Source organism: Panicum virgatum, chromosome 2N (genome assembly GCF_016808335.1).
Source record: "Panicum virgatum strain AP13 chromosome 2N, P.virgatum_v5, whole genome shotgun sequence".
NCBI classification, from domain to species: Eukaryota; Viridiplantae; Streptophyta; class Magnoliopsida; order Poales; family Poaceae; genus Panicum; species Panicum virgatum.
In genome coordinates, this window is record NC_053146.1 from 51078568 (window position 1) to 51094348 (window position 15781).

The window sequence follows — 15781 nt, forward strand, 5'->3', positions numbered from 1 at the left end:
CTATGAGGCAACAAGACGAACACGCTCCAAAGTTGATAGAGAGGCTGATCCGTCCGCCTTGATTGCCCGGAACAAGACATGGGTTAGGAATAGGTTTGGTTTCTAACACACATGATGCACATGAAAGCCGGAATCGAAATTCGGCACTGCCAAACTCCAGATGGCCAAATGGCCTGTCTAAGTTTTGATTATCATTTGGCGCTTACGCGACTCGAACCAAAGATGTCATACATCTATTACTGAAGCTCATATTGCATCTCCAAGAGACTCCATTTTCGACTCTGTATTTGTCTCTTCATAAAGACTTCACTATATATTATAAAGCATCTCAACCCAACAGACTATTCATTTCCACACTCCAAGTCCCAACAACTTCATTCAACCCTTCCTCTGTGCGTGGGGCCCATTCTTAGCTACCAAGTGGGTCAATTTGGAGAGCCGGATAGCTTGACGAGTTGGAGAGCTATTTTGGTGTTGAGTAGTTAAAATTTGGCTAGTTGAGCTATTTGGCTAGTCTCTTGGAGATGCTCTAAAGAAGTATTGTACAATCCTTTAGACGAGAAAAAAGCATGTAGTAATGTACAATCGATGTGCACACCAAAAACGAAGAAAAGCTTTGCCCGCACGTCAGCCCGACAAACGCCTCTGCTCCCGCCACCTCTAATCTCGTACGAGCATAGCACTAATCGATCGATCTGCAGGTTTCCCGTGATACACTGTAATCATCAAACAAAAGCTTTGGAATCTCTCTCGCTGATTTGGCCGCGGGGGTGCTCGATCAGACGGTCCAGACGAGGCAATTAACTAGGGAGGCCAAGGACGGCGCGGAACGTGCGGCAACAATGAGATGGACACCACAAAGCCCGGCACGCGATGAGCACAACCAAGGCTACAACTCAAAAGGCACGGCACTTCTTGCCTCCACGTACAAACGCGAGGCCACTTGTTCGTAGACTATTCGCGATGATGAATTTGTCGCTGATCGAAGCAGCTTTTGAGATTCTAAATGTTATATAAGTATATGCAGCAAGGATCTGTAGAGTCCATTGGTTAATACTATCATAATTGATGTACGTCAAACTTTACTAACTTTGATCGAATTTATAGAAAAATATATTTACACCTGTGAATACCAATGAAATGCGTGGATTTAACGAAGTTAATTTGATGTTGGAGGTGTCGTTGCATTTTTTATATACCTAGAAATTTGATTTGTGACAAAACTGAAGCGTTGTAGTACATTTTGGAGCGGGGTAATGAGTATGTAGCACGAATCTTAAAGCTAAGTCGACGACATGGGCAGAGCAACAGTACAAGCGGGAAACAACACTCGCCACCAGCCCATGCACCACGACGAGATCGTTCGGCCAGATTTCACTTGGCACATCTACCGATCGATCTATCTGTAAGTCTGTGATGGCTTTGATCTCCTCCCCGGGGCCTGTTGAGCGAAGCAACCAAGACGCCGTGCACACCGCCCCTTTTGGACCCTTTCCATGTGTGGCTCATGGACACACCTCCTTTTGGTTCCAGTGCATGACATGTTCATGTGTGCCTGTACAGCTCTCAAGATTCCCGATCACGATACGAAGGACAGCTCCTCATCATATTTCTTTTCTTTCCTTTGAAAATGAAAAAGAAGTGCCCTGGGTTTGATGACCCATTGTGTTCTCCCCATTCTGGCCTTGCCACCGGGCCTCTATATATAGTGCTCCCGGCTCAGCGCATTGCTTCACAGAACACACAGCTCCAACCCAGTCTCCGATTGCTCGCTCTAGCTCAGTGTTAGGCTCCTAGCTCTTGCTGCAGCTAGCCAACTAGCCACTCTTCCTTGTAGCTAGCAGGCATCAACCTTCTGCTCATCAGCAATGGCCACTGCCGAGGTAGCTCGATCGATCCCCGTCATCCTTGCGATTCATTTGCACGGATCGCTTCGATCAACTGAGTTTCTGATGTGTTTTTTTTTTGTACGTGTCGTGACACGTGCAGGTCCAGACCCCGACCGTCGTTGCGACCGAGGAGGCGCCCGCGGTGGAGACCCCGCCGGCGGCCGAGGAGGCCCCCAAGGAGGAGGTCGCCGCGCCGGCTGAGGCCGTGCCCGAGGAGGCTGCCCCCGCCGAGGCCGTGGCCGAGACCAAGGAGGCGGACGAGCCGGAGCCGGAGGCGGAGGCGCCCAAGGAGCCCGAGCCAGCCGCGGCTGCCGTGGCGGAGCCAGCCGCCGCGGCTGAGGCCGAGGCGCCCAAAGAGGCGGAGGCGGAGCCGGCGGCCGCCGAGGAGGCGAAGGAGGAGGCGGCACCCGCCGCCGAGCCGGAGCCGGAGGCCGCCGCTCCCGCTGCCGAGGAGGCACCCGCCGCCGCTGAGGAGGCGCCCGCCGCGGCCGAGCCGGCCGCCGCGGAGGCCGACGAGAAGGCCAGCGAGTGAGTGATGAGGCCGCGCGCCACGGCGCCCACGGTGGCTGACGGCTCGGCGTGGCAGCCGCGTGCCGGCGTGCGCACGTACACGGGGCCCGTACGGGCTCGCTGTCCACTACGCTACGGTTTACCTGTTGGTGTGTGCGTGTCGTAGCTAGCCGCAGGAAGCTGCTGTTGTGTGGGGTCTGTGGGCTGCGAGGAGTGGAGTGACGTGGGCTAAATAAAGAGTGTCGCGGGTGGTGGGTGGGGCCCGGTGTCAGCGGCGCGGCGCCCCATGCCTGCCGCTGCAGCTTTTGTGTCTTTGTGTTTTTTTTTTGTTTACTCCCTGTCATGTATTATGTGGGCGTATCGAGTCATCAACCATGTTTGCGTTATCGTTTTGGTTCCGTTCACCTGCATTGTTTGTGTGATCAACCATGATCTTGATGGCGATGACCGTTCATCAGCAAATCCGCAAAGTTTTTTTAGTTTCAAAAAAATCCGCAAAGATTTTTGTCCAAGCTAAGATCAGCGATCTCCATAGCTCAGAGCTTGAGATGCCACCGTGGCTCAGTCTGAGTGTCTGACCAGTCGGGCGGGCTCGGTCGTCGGATCGTGAACGCCGGCCGAACCCACCTAGCTGTGCAGCACACGGCACGGGCCTACGAAACATCCAGCCACGGCGTCACGCCGACGTGCCGTGTCGTCCTCGAACTGGATCCGTACGTGCATGAGTGCATCCCCCAGCGCCACCGGAGGGAAAGGGACGCGCACGTGAGGCCCCGCCAGCGGTGGGCCTTGTCGATGGCCTTCATCGGCCGGTCAGGACTTTCGGACGGTGCGGTGCCGACGCCTGGTAGGGTGGGGCACGGCGGCGCCGCCGCCGGCGCGGGTCCCGGGATTCTGAAACCAGCCGAGCGCATCCCATGGCTGTCACCGAGGATGTGACGGCCCGTCACTCCCATCGGCGACGCATCTCTGCTGCTTCTGTACCAGATCCGAAAGGAGAAGAAACTGACTGCAGTTAGCTTAGCGGGCGTCTGCTGAAGGATTCGTCTCAGATTTCACTGGGGTATCCGGTTACAACGAGCATGCACGTAACTTTGATCAGATACATGTTGTGGCCACTGGCCAGTTGTTACGGAAATGGCTGTGATTCAGAATTCGTTTCGGATGCCAAGCGCCGGGTTGAGCTACCGATGGACGGACATCTCTCAGAAAGCCTCTGCCTGTGGTTACCATGAGCTTCCATCCGAGGCAAAACATGTCTGAGAGCTGACCATAATTTGCCTGCTTGATAAAATTAGGGGGAAAACCGGTTTCGGATGCTGCCCATATACGAGCTGAACAAAATGTGAAAGCATTACCTAAGCCAACTTCCTTCCGATCACAAGGCAATCCCATGTTTTTCTCCTCTACGGATCAAGAAGCCCGTCAGCAGTTCAATGGTAGTCGGAGCTAGTCAGCACAAGGCAGCTACAGGCGCTTGTAGTTACATTACCGCCACCTGCTGACCGCGCAGCATCACACACATCTGGAAATAAAAGGAATCTGCTTTCTACCAATTCCATCTACATTAGGTTAAGTGTCTCAGAACACTAACTCACGGTACATACAAAAGGGGAAAAAAACAACCTATTACCTTCATTCAAGCTTCTACGATCAGATGCAATGAGATAACAGGATGGCACTAGACTACGATATGTACAGAATATGCCGGTTCCGGCTCCAGAATGGCAGCAACTACCATGCACCGAAGCTGCAGCTCACATGCTCTTGTGTGATCTTCTGCAGCTGGTTTTCCATCATTTTCAAGGATGTATAAGGAGGGAGGCAGAGGCGGTAGAAGCAGGTCTGAGACGATGGGAGACGGTCAGGTGAATCGGATGTCTTGTATATGTACAGTTTGGAGCTCAGCCCACCAAAGCCATCTGATGGTAAGTACTTCACTGAAGTCCAGAAGAAGAGGAGCAGCCTCTGTTGCTCCATTGACATGCGCTCGACCGCCTACAGTATGAACAAATAAGTATCCAAGCATGCAAGAAACTGATCGGCAATACATAATGGGGCTGCTCTATAAGAAAGATGAATTTCTTGACAGGTATGCATGCAAGATAACAAGGGACAGTTAGCCATGTTTCAGACAGTGTCAAAGCAGGGCAATGTGTTATCACTTTGCCACCACACTTCCACAGTCCACTATATAAATATACTGGTCGATATCAGCAAAAGAACCAGGTCCTGGCTCCTGTTGATGAAGCTCCAACCAAATGTGCATCCGCAACAACATGAGAAAAGTTGTTTTGTTGTTCTCATCTCACTTACGGAAGCATCAACAAGAATTGTACGATGTAACTAAACTAAAGTTTACAAAATGAGTTAAGAACATTGATTTATTTATTTGCACAGAGCCGCCAAAAAGGTAAAATATGGTGCAGCCATGTCCTATTTATACTAAAACATACACAGCCATGTAGACCAATGGTAGAGTGTAAGGTTCTAGTGGTTGAGGTCTTGAGTGCCCACTATGGCACTCTCCTTAAAATTACAGACACATAGTTTCCTCCTGTGTATTCTCATTAAAAGAACAGAAGAAAAAAATACACTGCCCGTATATCAATGATTAACTTGCTTGTTGGTGAATCCAACATACAATAGCACCAAGGATCAAGCTAATAGCCTAGTTTCAATTAGTAGCTTGATTAAGAGATGAATGGGATAAACGACGATGTTGCTAAGCATATACCAGTCAGTCATCTAACTCCAAATTTCTGGACAAAGCAACAGTCAAAACTAAAATAGTAAAGGATTTCATCACAATGATGTGGGAACTACAAATTTCAATGCCTGGCTAACTAATGCTTCTCATCAACCTCCTGGTTTAAACGTACACAAACTAGATTCAGCTTTGTTTTGCTTCCTTTGCACACATACATGTTTTGGCTTGATTTACAGCCTACAAGTTTAGAATCTGTTGGGATTGTGACCAAGACAAAAAAAAAGGCATTTCAAGCACAAACCAAGACATAATGTCTATACGCCTGCAAATTAAATTCATGAACTGCTATGGCGAAACGATAGAGGCAAAAAAAAAAGGACAGCTAGCTAAAGCTTATCAAGGAAAAAAAATATACCATACTTTGGAAAATGTAACTTTCTGCAGTTATGGCGTATAATTAGCCATTTTTATTGGGACAGAAATGTATATAATAGCATGTCTTTAAAAAAATAGCTATGTATCAGAAGTGAATGATGCTGTTACCACACACATTTATATTAGGATTGTGTCTCACAACACTTGTAAATGTACCACATGCAATGACCTGATTGGTCTGCAAAAATGATTGATATTTTTGTTTTCCTACAAAATCTAACAGAGTTTACAGAGAAATGGTACGTTTGCATGAAAAATGAGCACACAACAGAAGATAGTCAAAACATAAAGCAGCACCATGAACTCATAATTCATGATAGAATGCATTTATGCAAAGCAATACAACATACCTTCCAGAACCAAGTAATCAGGCGATCCTTTTCTTTGTAGCCATTATATTGAGTATGTGATTTCCAATCTTGCAGATTTATTGTGTCGTTGCTTCCTCCTAGCAGTCGGTCTAAGTCTTCCAGATCTAAGCACTCAAAAAAATCTTTACGGCGATCAGGATTAACTAGTATGTCAGTAAATCCTTGGGTGAAATGGGTTAGCTGAGCTGAAATAGAATCCACAAAGGTGTTCTTAATAAGAAGATCAATGTATTGCTCTCTGTTTCTGATATTCACACTGATATCCTGCCCTCCTGGGCAAAGGTCAATAATCTCTTGAGTACCTAATTCATGAGCTCCTCGGGAAAATGTTAGGTATAGATCATCAATTTCAGCAGCATTCATCTCCAGAATCCTTTTAAAGCTTGCATATTTGACAGGATCTGCCACAGAAATATCTTCTAGTGTAATACTTCTCCCAGCAAGGTGCAAGAACAGGGTACGGTCTAGCACGATTCCGACTTGCACTTTATGCATCAAGGCTAATCCAATTATTCGTCCCGCAAAAGTGAAGTACTTCAGATGCAATGGATCCACAGCAGATGCTGCAATGTGCAGATAACTGTCAAAGGTTAGAGGATATTGGAGCAACATCACTGTGGACATCAGTTGTCCAAAATATAATGGATAAATAAGAAACAATTAAATAGAAAAAATAAAGCCAAAGGTGGAACAATAACTATAATAAGTAGGGGATGGCTACTGTCTTCGTAGGCGGACTGTCAACATACAAACTGCATCATAATCTTCTCATTTCATGAACATAATCATGCAGCTATGAGGGCCCATACTGTATAATGACAACTACAACATTACAGCTTACTACTGAGTGCATCAAATGATATAAAACTTCTTTGGTCAAGCATAGGCTTATCACATAGGGCTGCTTATGGGGCGAGCGTTGTGCGCTCTGGTTCGGAGGTCTACATGAACCAAGTCCCCGACTATATGTAACCAGTTTGGTGTCTGGGGATCTCCCAAGAGTCACTGGTTAGTGGAAAGTTTGTCTTCCTGATAAAAAAACATAGGGCAGCTTTCAGGGTTGATAAGCTCAACAAAACAGAGTACATGATAAGTTAAAAATTACATTTTATAGTAGGTGAATTTTTCTTAGTATGTGATTGTAGTAAGCAAAACGTGCACAATGTACGCAACCAAGCAGCCCAGCAAAGTTGGGAAGGACCGAAGGACAAGGCTCTATAAGACTGCTGTCCTTTGGGAAATAGATGCACTCAAATTCTCAAATTTTCGACTATAATTATGCATTCAAATATTTAGATTGGATGCATGAAAATCACACCAGATTCGATCCTCAACATAACAGAGTATATTAAGCCCCACAAGTTTGAAGTTGCTTAGTTGTAGTGCCACATCAATATAACTATATGTGAAGTGGTAAGATAGTACCCGGGAAACTTACTTTCATTCAAGTAGAACCTTCGTTTATCCTCAGGACAAGGCGAGAAGAGAACTTGCTTTGGACTGAAAAGAGCTTGGCACACCAAACAAAACCATTCTCTTAGAACCCCAGGCCCTGTAGCTTCCTCATTCTTAAACTCCATAAACAGCCCACCTCGAAGCTCACTGTGTCTCGCCTGTGCGATGTAATTAAAGGATTCATCAAGTAAATGTGACCGATCGATCAACATCTCATGCAGCTCCCCGAAATCATCCTTCCCTTCAGGGAGCATCATGAAGGCTAAATTCCTTCTTGCCTCGAAGCAGAGAAGATTTTTATGCTTCACGAGCCAATGGAGACGCTCATTTCTCTTGGAACAGCGGACAAGTGCATTGAGCGGTGCCCTGTGTGCCATCAACACAAGCTGTAGGTTGTGCCCCACATCCTCATAAATCGCTGAGATGAAATCAAGTTCAGTCAACACAACCAGGATGTGTGATCGAGCGGCCCATATGGTTTGACCTTCCGTGACCCCAATGCTATCTGATGACAATGACAGGTCCATTTCCAACCTCTTTAAGCACTCATCCAACCTTTTCAACATGTCCATCGACATGTTGTGAAACCTCCATATCCATGTGTTAGCATGCTCAGACTCCCTGCTGTACAGATTCCTGGGCATCGACCCCTCACCGGATATCCAATGGCGTGCCTGCTGGCACATCACTTTAAAGAAATTTGAGAACTCATCAAGATCAATAGGTGAGACCATCATGGACATGGATGCGAGTCCTTCAAGGACCACATCCAGTGTTTCACGGGCAAATGGCAGGATTTGCTCGATCAACCTGGTTGGCGAGTTCATGGATGGGGGCAGCCTGGGCCCAGTGGATAACACCGATGCAAGTGAACGCCGGCATGATCTATAGAGTAATTCCTTCTTGCCCGCAGCCAAGGAAAGCAAGCGGCAGAATTCAAGTAGAACTGGCGCAGTCAAGACAAGCACGTCCATGGGTAAGGACGAAGGGTCCGTGGCGATAAAGCATTTGATGGCACGCTCGGCATATGAGCGAAAGGCGGAATTTGAGAGGTAGAGGCGAACCAAAGCTAAGGCGGCGCCCGCCTGCAGGAAGATGTCGAGGTACTCCGCCGCGTGGTCTCCCGTGGCCCGGTCTTCGCCTGCAGCACGGCGATCGTGGCGTCCGGAAAGGCCGAGGTTGGGCCGGTGGGCGCCCAGGATGAACTCCTTGACGAGGTCGTCGAGGGAGAAAGCGGCGGCGGGGACGCTGGCGGCCCCGGACTCGGCGCCGGCGGCGGTGGCGGCGATGTGCGACGCGAGCTGCCACGCGTGCGGGTACTGAGTGGATCGGAGTCGGGCCGCGAGGTGCAGCGTGGAGTCCTGCGGGAGGCGGAGCTCGGCGAGGGTGGCCTCCGGGGCGAGCTGCCGCCCCGCGTAGAGGAGCCGCAAATCGCGGCCGTACCCGCAGGCGCCGAGGTGGTCGAGCACGGCGCCGATGGTGTCGTCCCACCCCGCGTGCATCGCGATGGTCTTGGAGTCGGTGGCGCGCACGAAGAAGTGCGCCTCCCGAGGCGACGCCGGGGGCGACGAGGCGGCCGCCGAAGCGGAGGCGGAGGCCGACGAGGACGGCTCGGCGGCGTCGGCGCCGGCGCGGGCCATCAGCGGCTGCTTGGATGAGGGGGGGAGCGCATGATCGGGCGCGTCGCGGCGGCGCTTGGGGTTGCGGCGGTGGCAGGCTAAAGCGGCGGACATGCTTAGATCGGATTCATCGGGGTCGGGGAGGGCGGAATTGGGGCCGCGGCGGAGAGGAGGTGGTGGGTCCGTGGGGGACGGGGGTTTAGGAGGAGCGGAATTTGGGGGAGGAAGCAGGCAGCAGGAATGGGGTGGGGGAGTCGGGAGTGTGAGAGGAACGACGACGGAGCAGTTTGTTTGGGTCTGCCTTTCTTTCTTTCTCCCTCCTCGGTTGATCACGCTTTGGCGTCTTGTTTAGGTTCCCCTTCGTTTCAGCTCTCCTCGAATGCCTTTTCAGGGTTCGCTTGATTTTTATCGTGGCGTTTTTGATTCAGTTGTTGCGGGGTTTCCTGCATTCTCACCACTCGCAGCTACTAGCTTCTATTCATTTTACGGGCTGGGCTGGGCTCAAATTGGGCCAAGAAAACCAAGTTTATTTCAGGCCCAAAATCGGGTGTCCAAACCTGTCCAATAACTGCAAAATGAAGATCAGCTCGGGCTGAGCTGCCCCTCGTTTTTAAGTGCAAAAAATAGTTTAATTGTTTCAAGTTAGGCTCATGCTAGCCCTAAACTACTCCTAAATAATAGTGCAAGGAGGAAGAAGCAGCGGCAGCCACGAGCTGGGCAGAAATTGTAATTGGGCCAAAATCATCTAAAAATTGCCTTCAGGCGTATCACGCGAGTGACATATAGCTCCTCGCGAGCGATATATAGCTCCTACGTAGATGGCCTCCCGCTTGGACCGAGCATGTTGGGCTTAAATCTACTCACAACACTTCCAAGTATTTATGCGTGTGAAATGCGTTCGCATTCCATCTTTTAGGTTGGGAGTTTTTGTTTTGATTTTTTAAAAAGTGGGTTCTTAGCTGTTCCATCCATCAGATAGATATATCTTTGGAGATTTTGTTTTTCTTCCTAACTCATAACACATTCATGCCACCTCGCTAAGTCTACCTAAAATCTTAACTGATAAAAAATTTCAATCTTCACACTTTTCTTTATTTTCTTGGTGACCACAAACTGGGTTGTTGTGTGTTGACATGTGTCCTATCATTCCCTCATGTGTTATGCCATGTGAAATCAAGCATTATTTGTTTAATTTGTATTATTATTTCCCTTGTGTACTAGCAATAGAAGTTCAGGGGTGACAAATTTCATTAGCTGAGTCATTCAATGTCCTTGTGAATGTAATTTGGTAGCTGATGCCTCGACGTAATGGTGCTAATCTAGTTGGAAATGAGTCATAGTTCGTCGCATCAATTTTCATCGTTTGTAACATCTCACGAGGCTAGTGAGTTCACTAAAGCCAACATTTTACATGGCCTAGTCGCTTCTAGTGGTGGTTGGGGCTAAAGCCACAAAAACCAGCAAGCACTAGCTGCAGCCGCAGCCAGCATAAGGAACAGACATAATAAAATATGTTTTCATTCTAAAAAAGAGGATGCATGCTTACAATATTCTAATAAAAAATTCCATTCGCTTCAACTTGTTTTGCACTCTAAGATAAACTATAACATTGGCATATAATTTTCTATCATAAAACGTTTTTGCTAATTGCTTACACAAAGTTAATAGAAGCTATATTGCATCGTTAATGATACCACGAAACTTGTTAGAATAAATGGGCCAAGAGCCTATTTAATAAAATGATCAATAAATCTCAAGGCCCGTATTTTTAAGGGGTAGTTACAATTGTGATAATACCATGTTGATGGCCATCAACAAATAACCAGAAATTGATCTTTCAATAGCTGGTTAATGGTTGTTAACAAATGACCAAAAACTGATCTTTTAATGGCTGGTTGATGGCATAAACCTGGGTACCTAAAGCTTGGCTGGTTGATGGCATAAACCTGGGTACTCAAAGGTTGGCTGGTTGATGGCATTAACCTGGATACTCAAAGGTTGGCTGGTTGATGGCATTAATCTGGGTACTCAAAGGTCTCCCCTAAAGCCTAATAAGAGAGGCATCACGTCCTTTGTCTTTCACGGGAAAAAGGAGAGAGCTCCACTACTGTGCTGCATTTTTGCTCAACCCCGTTCCGGCGATCTGAGTGCACGGACTTCGCCGGAAGAGCAGGCCTCCAAAGCTGCGCCCTCACCGAGACTCTGCACCCGAGGAGTAGAGGAGCGATCAAGTTTTTGGGGAACACACTTGCGTGACTACTCACTGCGAACGACTACTTCGTCTACTTCCCGGAGTCGCCTCTGCACAGCGAACACCTGCACGTCATCGAGTTTGATCGGCTACATCGAACAGGCTCGACTAGCGATGTCGGGTAACGGCGCATCTGGTTCCTTCGGAACTGGCCCTGCCTCTGGGTACTTTCTGAACTTAATGTTCATGTTTATTGTTTTTGTTACAAGCACGTTGAATCATGCTCTTATTTTTATCTATAGAAATGTCATGATTTATGCTTTATTTTTTGGAATTAAAATGAACCGTAATTGGCCTCTAATTCTAGCAATCCAAAAACTTGATAGGCAATTTTCGGTTGCTGGTTTTGCTGCACAACTTAAACCAAATGAGTTTGATGGAACAAATTACAAGAGATGGGTAGGCAAGCTTGAGCTGTGGCTCACGGCTATGAGTGTTTGGCATATCACTGAGGGTCCTTCTCTTGGACCATGTACTCTCAATGAGGAGAAGGCGTTTAAGACTGCTGATAGTCTGTTCAGAGGTGCCGTGATCAGTGTTCTTGGAGAGAACATTGTTGATACGTACCTACGGCTTACCTCTGGAAAAGAAATATGGGATACACTTCAGGCAAATTATGGAGTTTCAGATGCGGGCAGCGAGTTGTATCTCATGGAGCAGTACTATGACTACAAGATGGTTGATGACCGTTTTGTAGTTGAACAGGCTCATGAGATACATACGCTTGCTAAGGAACTTGATAATTTCAATTGCTCGTTGCCGGATAAGTTTGTGGCTGGAGGTATCATCACCAAGTTACCTCCTTCATGGAGAAACTTTGCTACTTCTCTGAAGCATAAGAGGCAAGAGTTCACGGTGGTGAATCTCATTGGTTCTCTTGATGTCGAAGAAAAGGCGAGAGCAAAGGATACACGTGGTCATGGCAATGAGGGAGGTTCTAGTGCCCACGTGGTGCAGAAGAAGAACTTCAAATCCCACAAGAACAAGGGAAAAAGGAAGGCTGAGTTTAAGCCAAAGTCTATCCAGACTACCAACTTCAAGAAGAAGAACAACGGGAAATGCTATGTGTGCGGTAGTTCTGAGCATTATGCTCGGGACTACAAGGACCGCAAGGATAAGCAGCAGCATGGGCAGAAGAAGTCTGCAAATGTTGTTATTAGTGATGCTGAGAAGGGAACATCAGGGTATGGTAATCATGCTACTGTTCTTTCAGTCTATCATTTACCAAATTGGTGGATTGACACCGGGGCTAATATATATGTATGTGCTGATATTTCTCTATTTTCTTCTTACCAGGTCACAAGGACTGGATCCGTATTGATGGGAAACGGCTCAAATACGGCTGTTCATGGTGTTGGCACAATCGATCTGAAGTTTACTTCGGGAAAGACCGTGCGACTGAAGAACGTGCAGCATGTCCCCTCAATAAATAAAAATCTTGTCAGTGGATCCCTTCTTTGTAAGGATGGTTATAAGTTGGTGTTTGAGTCGAACAAATGTGTGCTGTCTAAATATGGTTCCTTTGTTGGCAAAGGATATGAATGTGATGGTTTGTTTCGCCTATCGTTGTCAGACTCTTGTAATAAAGTTGTGAATCATGTGTGTAACGATGATGCATCTAATATTTTGCATTCACGGCTTTGTCATGTGAATTTTGGTTGTATGTTGCGACTTGCCAGTTTGAGCTTAATTCCGAAATTAACTTTGGTCAAGAATTCTAAATGTCAAGTATGTGTGCAATCTAAGCAACCACGCAAGCCTCACAAGACTGCAGAGTCAAGAAACTTGGCACCTTTAGAACTCATTCATTATGATTTATGCGAGATGAATGGTGTGTTGACTAAAGGAGGGAAGAAATATTTCATGACTTTGATAGATGATTCAACTAGATATTGCTATGTGTACTTGCTTAAATCCAAAGATGAGGCATTTCATTTTTTTCAAGATCTATAAAGCCGAAGTTGAAAATCAACTTGAGAGGAAAATAAAACATGTTAGATCGGATCGAGGCGGAGAGTATTTTTCAAATGAATTCAATTTGTTTGTGAGGAGCATGGCATTATTCATGAGAGAACACCACCATATTCTCCTGAGTCAAATGGAGTGGCCGAGAGGAAAAATCGCACTCTAACTGAGATGGTCAATGCCATGTTAGAAACAGCAGGACTTCCTTGGGAATGGTGGGGTGAAGCCATGCTGACTGCTTGTCATACTCTTAACAGAGTTCCTATGAAAAACAAAGAGAAGACACCATTCGAGGAATGGGAAAATAAAAGATTAACACTCTCATACTTGCGTACTTGGGGCTGCTTAGCAAAGGTTAATGTACCAATTGCTAAGAAATGCAAGCTCGGGCCGAAAACAGTTGATTGTGTTTTTCTAGACTATGCTTTTCACAGTGTTGGATATAGATTCTTGATAATTAAATCTGGAGTACCGGACATTCATGTTGGCACAATCATGGAGTCCAGAGATGTTACGTTCTTTGAGAATATTTTTCCAATGAAAGCAACACCTAGCAGTTCTAGTCATGAATTTGGTGAAACCCCTGAAAATAATGATGAAATAGTACACTTTGACCAACCACTTGAGGGAAATAATGAGAAGGATGACAATGAAGTAACTCGAAAGAGCAAGCGACAAAGGACTGCAAAGTCTTTTGGTGATGACTTCATTGTGTACCTTGTAGATGACACTCCAAGAACCATTGCTGAGGCTTATGGATCACCTGATGCTGACTATTGGAAGGAAGCAATCAAAAGTGAGATGGATTCCATAATGTCTAATGGGACTTGGGAGGTTGTTGATTGTCCATATGGGTGCAAACCTGTAGGATGCAAGTGAGTGTTTAAGAAAAAGCTTAGGCCTGATGGTACTATTGAAAAGTACAAAGCAAGGCTTGTGGCTAAGGGTTATACCCAGAAAGAAGACGAAGATTTCTTTGACACTTATTCACCTATCGCTAAACTAACTACCATTCGAGTACTACTATCTCTGGCTGCCTCACATGGTCTTCTCGTTCATCAGATGGATGTTAAGACAGCTTTCCTTAATGGAGAGTTGGATGAGGAAATTTATATGGATCAGCCTGATAGATATGTAGCAGAAGGTCAGGAAGGAAAAGTGTGTAAGCTGTTAAAATCTTTGTATGGCCTGAAACAAGCACCTAAGCAATGGAATGAGAAATTTGATAAAATTCTCACGTCAGCAGACTTTATTGTGAATGAGGCTGATAAGTGTGTGTACTATCATTTTGGTGAGGGACAAGGAGTGATCATGTGCTTGTATGTCGATGCCATATTGATCTTTGGGACTAACCTCTATGTGATTGAGGAGGTCAAGAACTTTTTATCTCAAATTTTTGAGATGAAAGACATGGGAGTAGCTGATGTGATTCTGAACATTAAGCTACTGAGAGATGGCAATGGTGGAGTCACACTTGTGCAATCCCACTATGTGGAAATTTTTTTGAGTCGCTTTGGATATAGTGACTGCAAATCTGCTCCCACGCCTTACGATCCTAGTGTGATGTTGCGAAAGAATCGAAGAATCACAAGAGATCAATTGAGATATTCTCAAATCATTGGCTCGCTAATGTATTTAGCTAGCGCCACGAGACCTGACATTTCTTTTGCTGTGAGCAAACTCAGCAGGTTTGTCTCAAATCCTGGAGATGAACATTGGAAGGCTCTTAAGAGAGTGATGCGCTATCTAAAAGGCACTACGAGCTATGAAATTCACTATTCTGGATATCCTAAGGTACTTGAGGGCTATAGTAATTCGAACTGGATATCTGATGCTGATGAGATAAAAGCCACAAGTGGATATGTGTTCACACTTGGAGGTGGCGCTGTTTTCTGGAAGACTTGCAAGTAGACCATCTTAACGAGGTCAACAATGGAAACAGAACTCACAGTATTGGATACCGCCACAGTTGAGGCTGAGTGGCTTCGTGAGTTGTTGATAGATCTGTCGGTGGTTGAAAAACCAATACCGGCTATCCTAATAAACTGTGATAATCAAACTGTGATTGTCAAAGTGAATAGTTCAAAAGACAATATGAAGTCATCAAGACATGTGAAAAGGTGGTTGAAATCTGTCAGAAAAATGAGAAACTCCGGAGTAATAGCATTGGACTACGTTCAGACTGCTAAAAATTTGGCAGATCCTTTTACTAAAGGTCTCTCACGAAATGTGATTGACGAGGCATCGAGGGAGATGGGACTGAGACCCACATGAGAGTTATGTCATAGTGGTAACCTGTTCTATTTGATCGGAGATCCCGTGAATTAGGACAGCGAAACAAACTATTGACTAACTGAGCAGGAGAATACTATCGTACAAACCCACTCCGTTGAAGATGCATTTTCTCCTTTTGCTGCATGGCAGGTTGGTGAATACCTTAATGTGATCCAAGTGGCTTCTTGGAAGCAAAGATGTTGTCCTACAGAAACATCTTTTGAGGAACACACCTATATGAGTTCGGCTGCTAGTCACAGTCTATGAGATCGGGTAATCTCTAGAGACTCATGAAAGTCCCA

The 15781-nt window shown here is 46.3% G+C and overlaps 2 protein-coding genes across 2 annotated transcripts; one reads left to right on the plus strand and one right to left on the minus strand.

Moving 5' to 3' along the window:
- The first annotated feature begins 1713 nt into the window (after nucleotides 1–1713).
- LOC120661052 (cytochrome c1-like) lies at nucleotides 1714–2803 on the plus strand. The gene is made up of 2 exons (XM_039939742.1): nucleotides 1714–1883; nucleotides 1990–2803. The coding sequence occupies exons 1-2, from the start codon at nucleotides 1869–1871 to the stop codon at nucleotides 2419–2421; spliced, it is 447 nt and encodes a 148-aa protein (XP_039795676.1). The 5' UTR covers nucleotides 1714–1868; the 3' UTR covers nucleotides 2422–2803.
- Nucleotides 2804–3852: 1049 nt separating this feature from the next.
- Nucleotides 3853–9366, minus strand: LOC120661053 (E3 ubiquitin-protein ligase UPL5-like). The gene is made up of 3 exons (XM_039939743.1): nucleotides 7354–9366; nucleotides 5895–6478; nucleotides 3853–4397 (listed from the first exon to the last, which is right to left on the minus strand). The coding sequence occupies exons 1-3, from the start codon at nucleotides 9101–9103 to the stop codon at nucleotides 4134–4136; spliced, it is 2598 nt and encodes an 865-aa protein (XP_039795677.1). The 5' UTR covers nucleotides 9104–9366; the 3' UTR covers nucleotides 3853–4133.
- Nucleotides 9367–15781: the final 6415 nt, after the last annotated feature.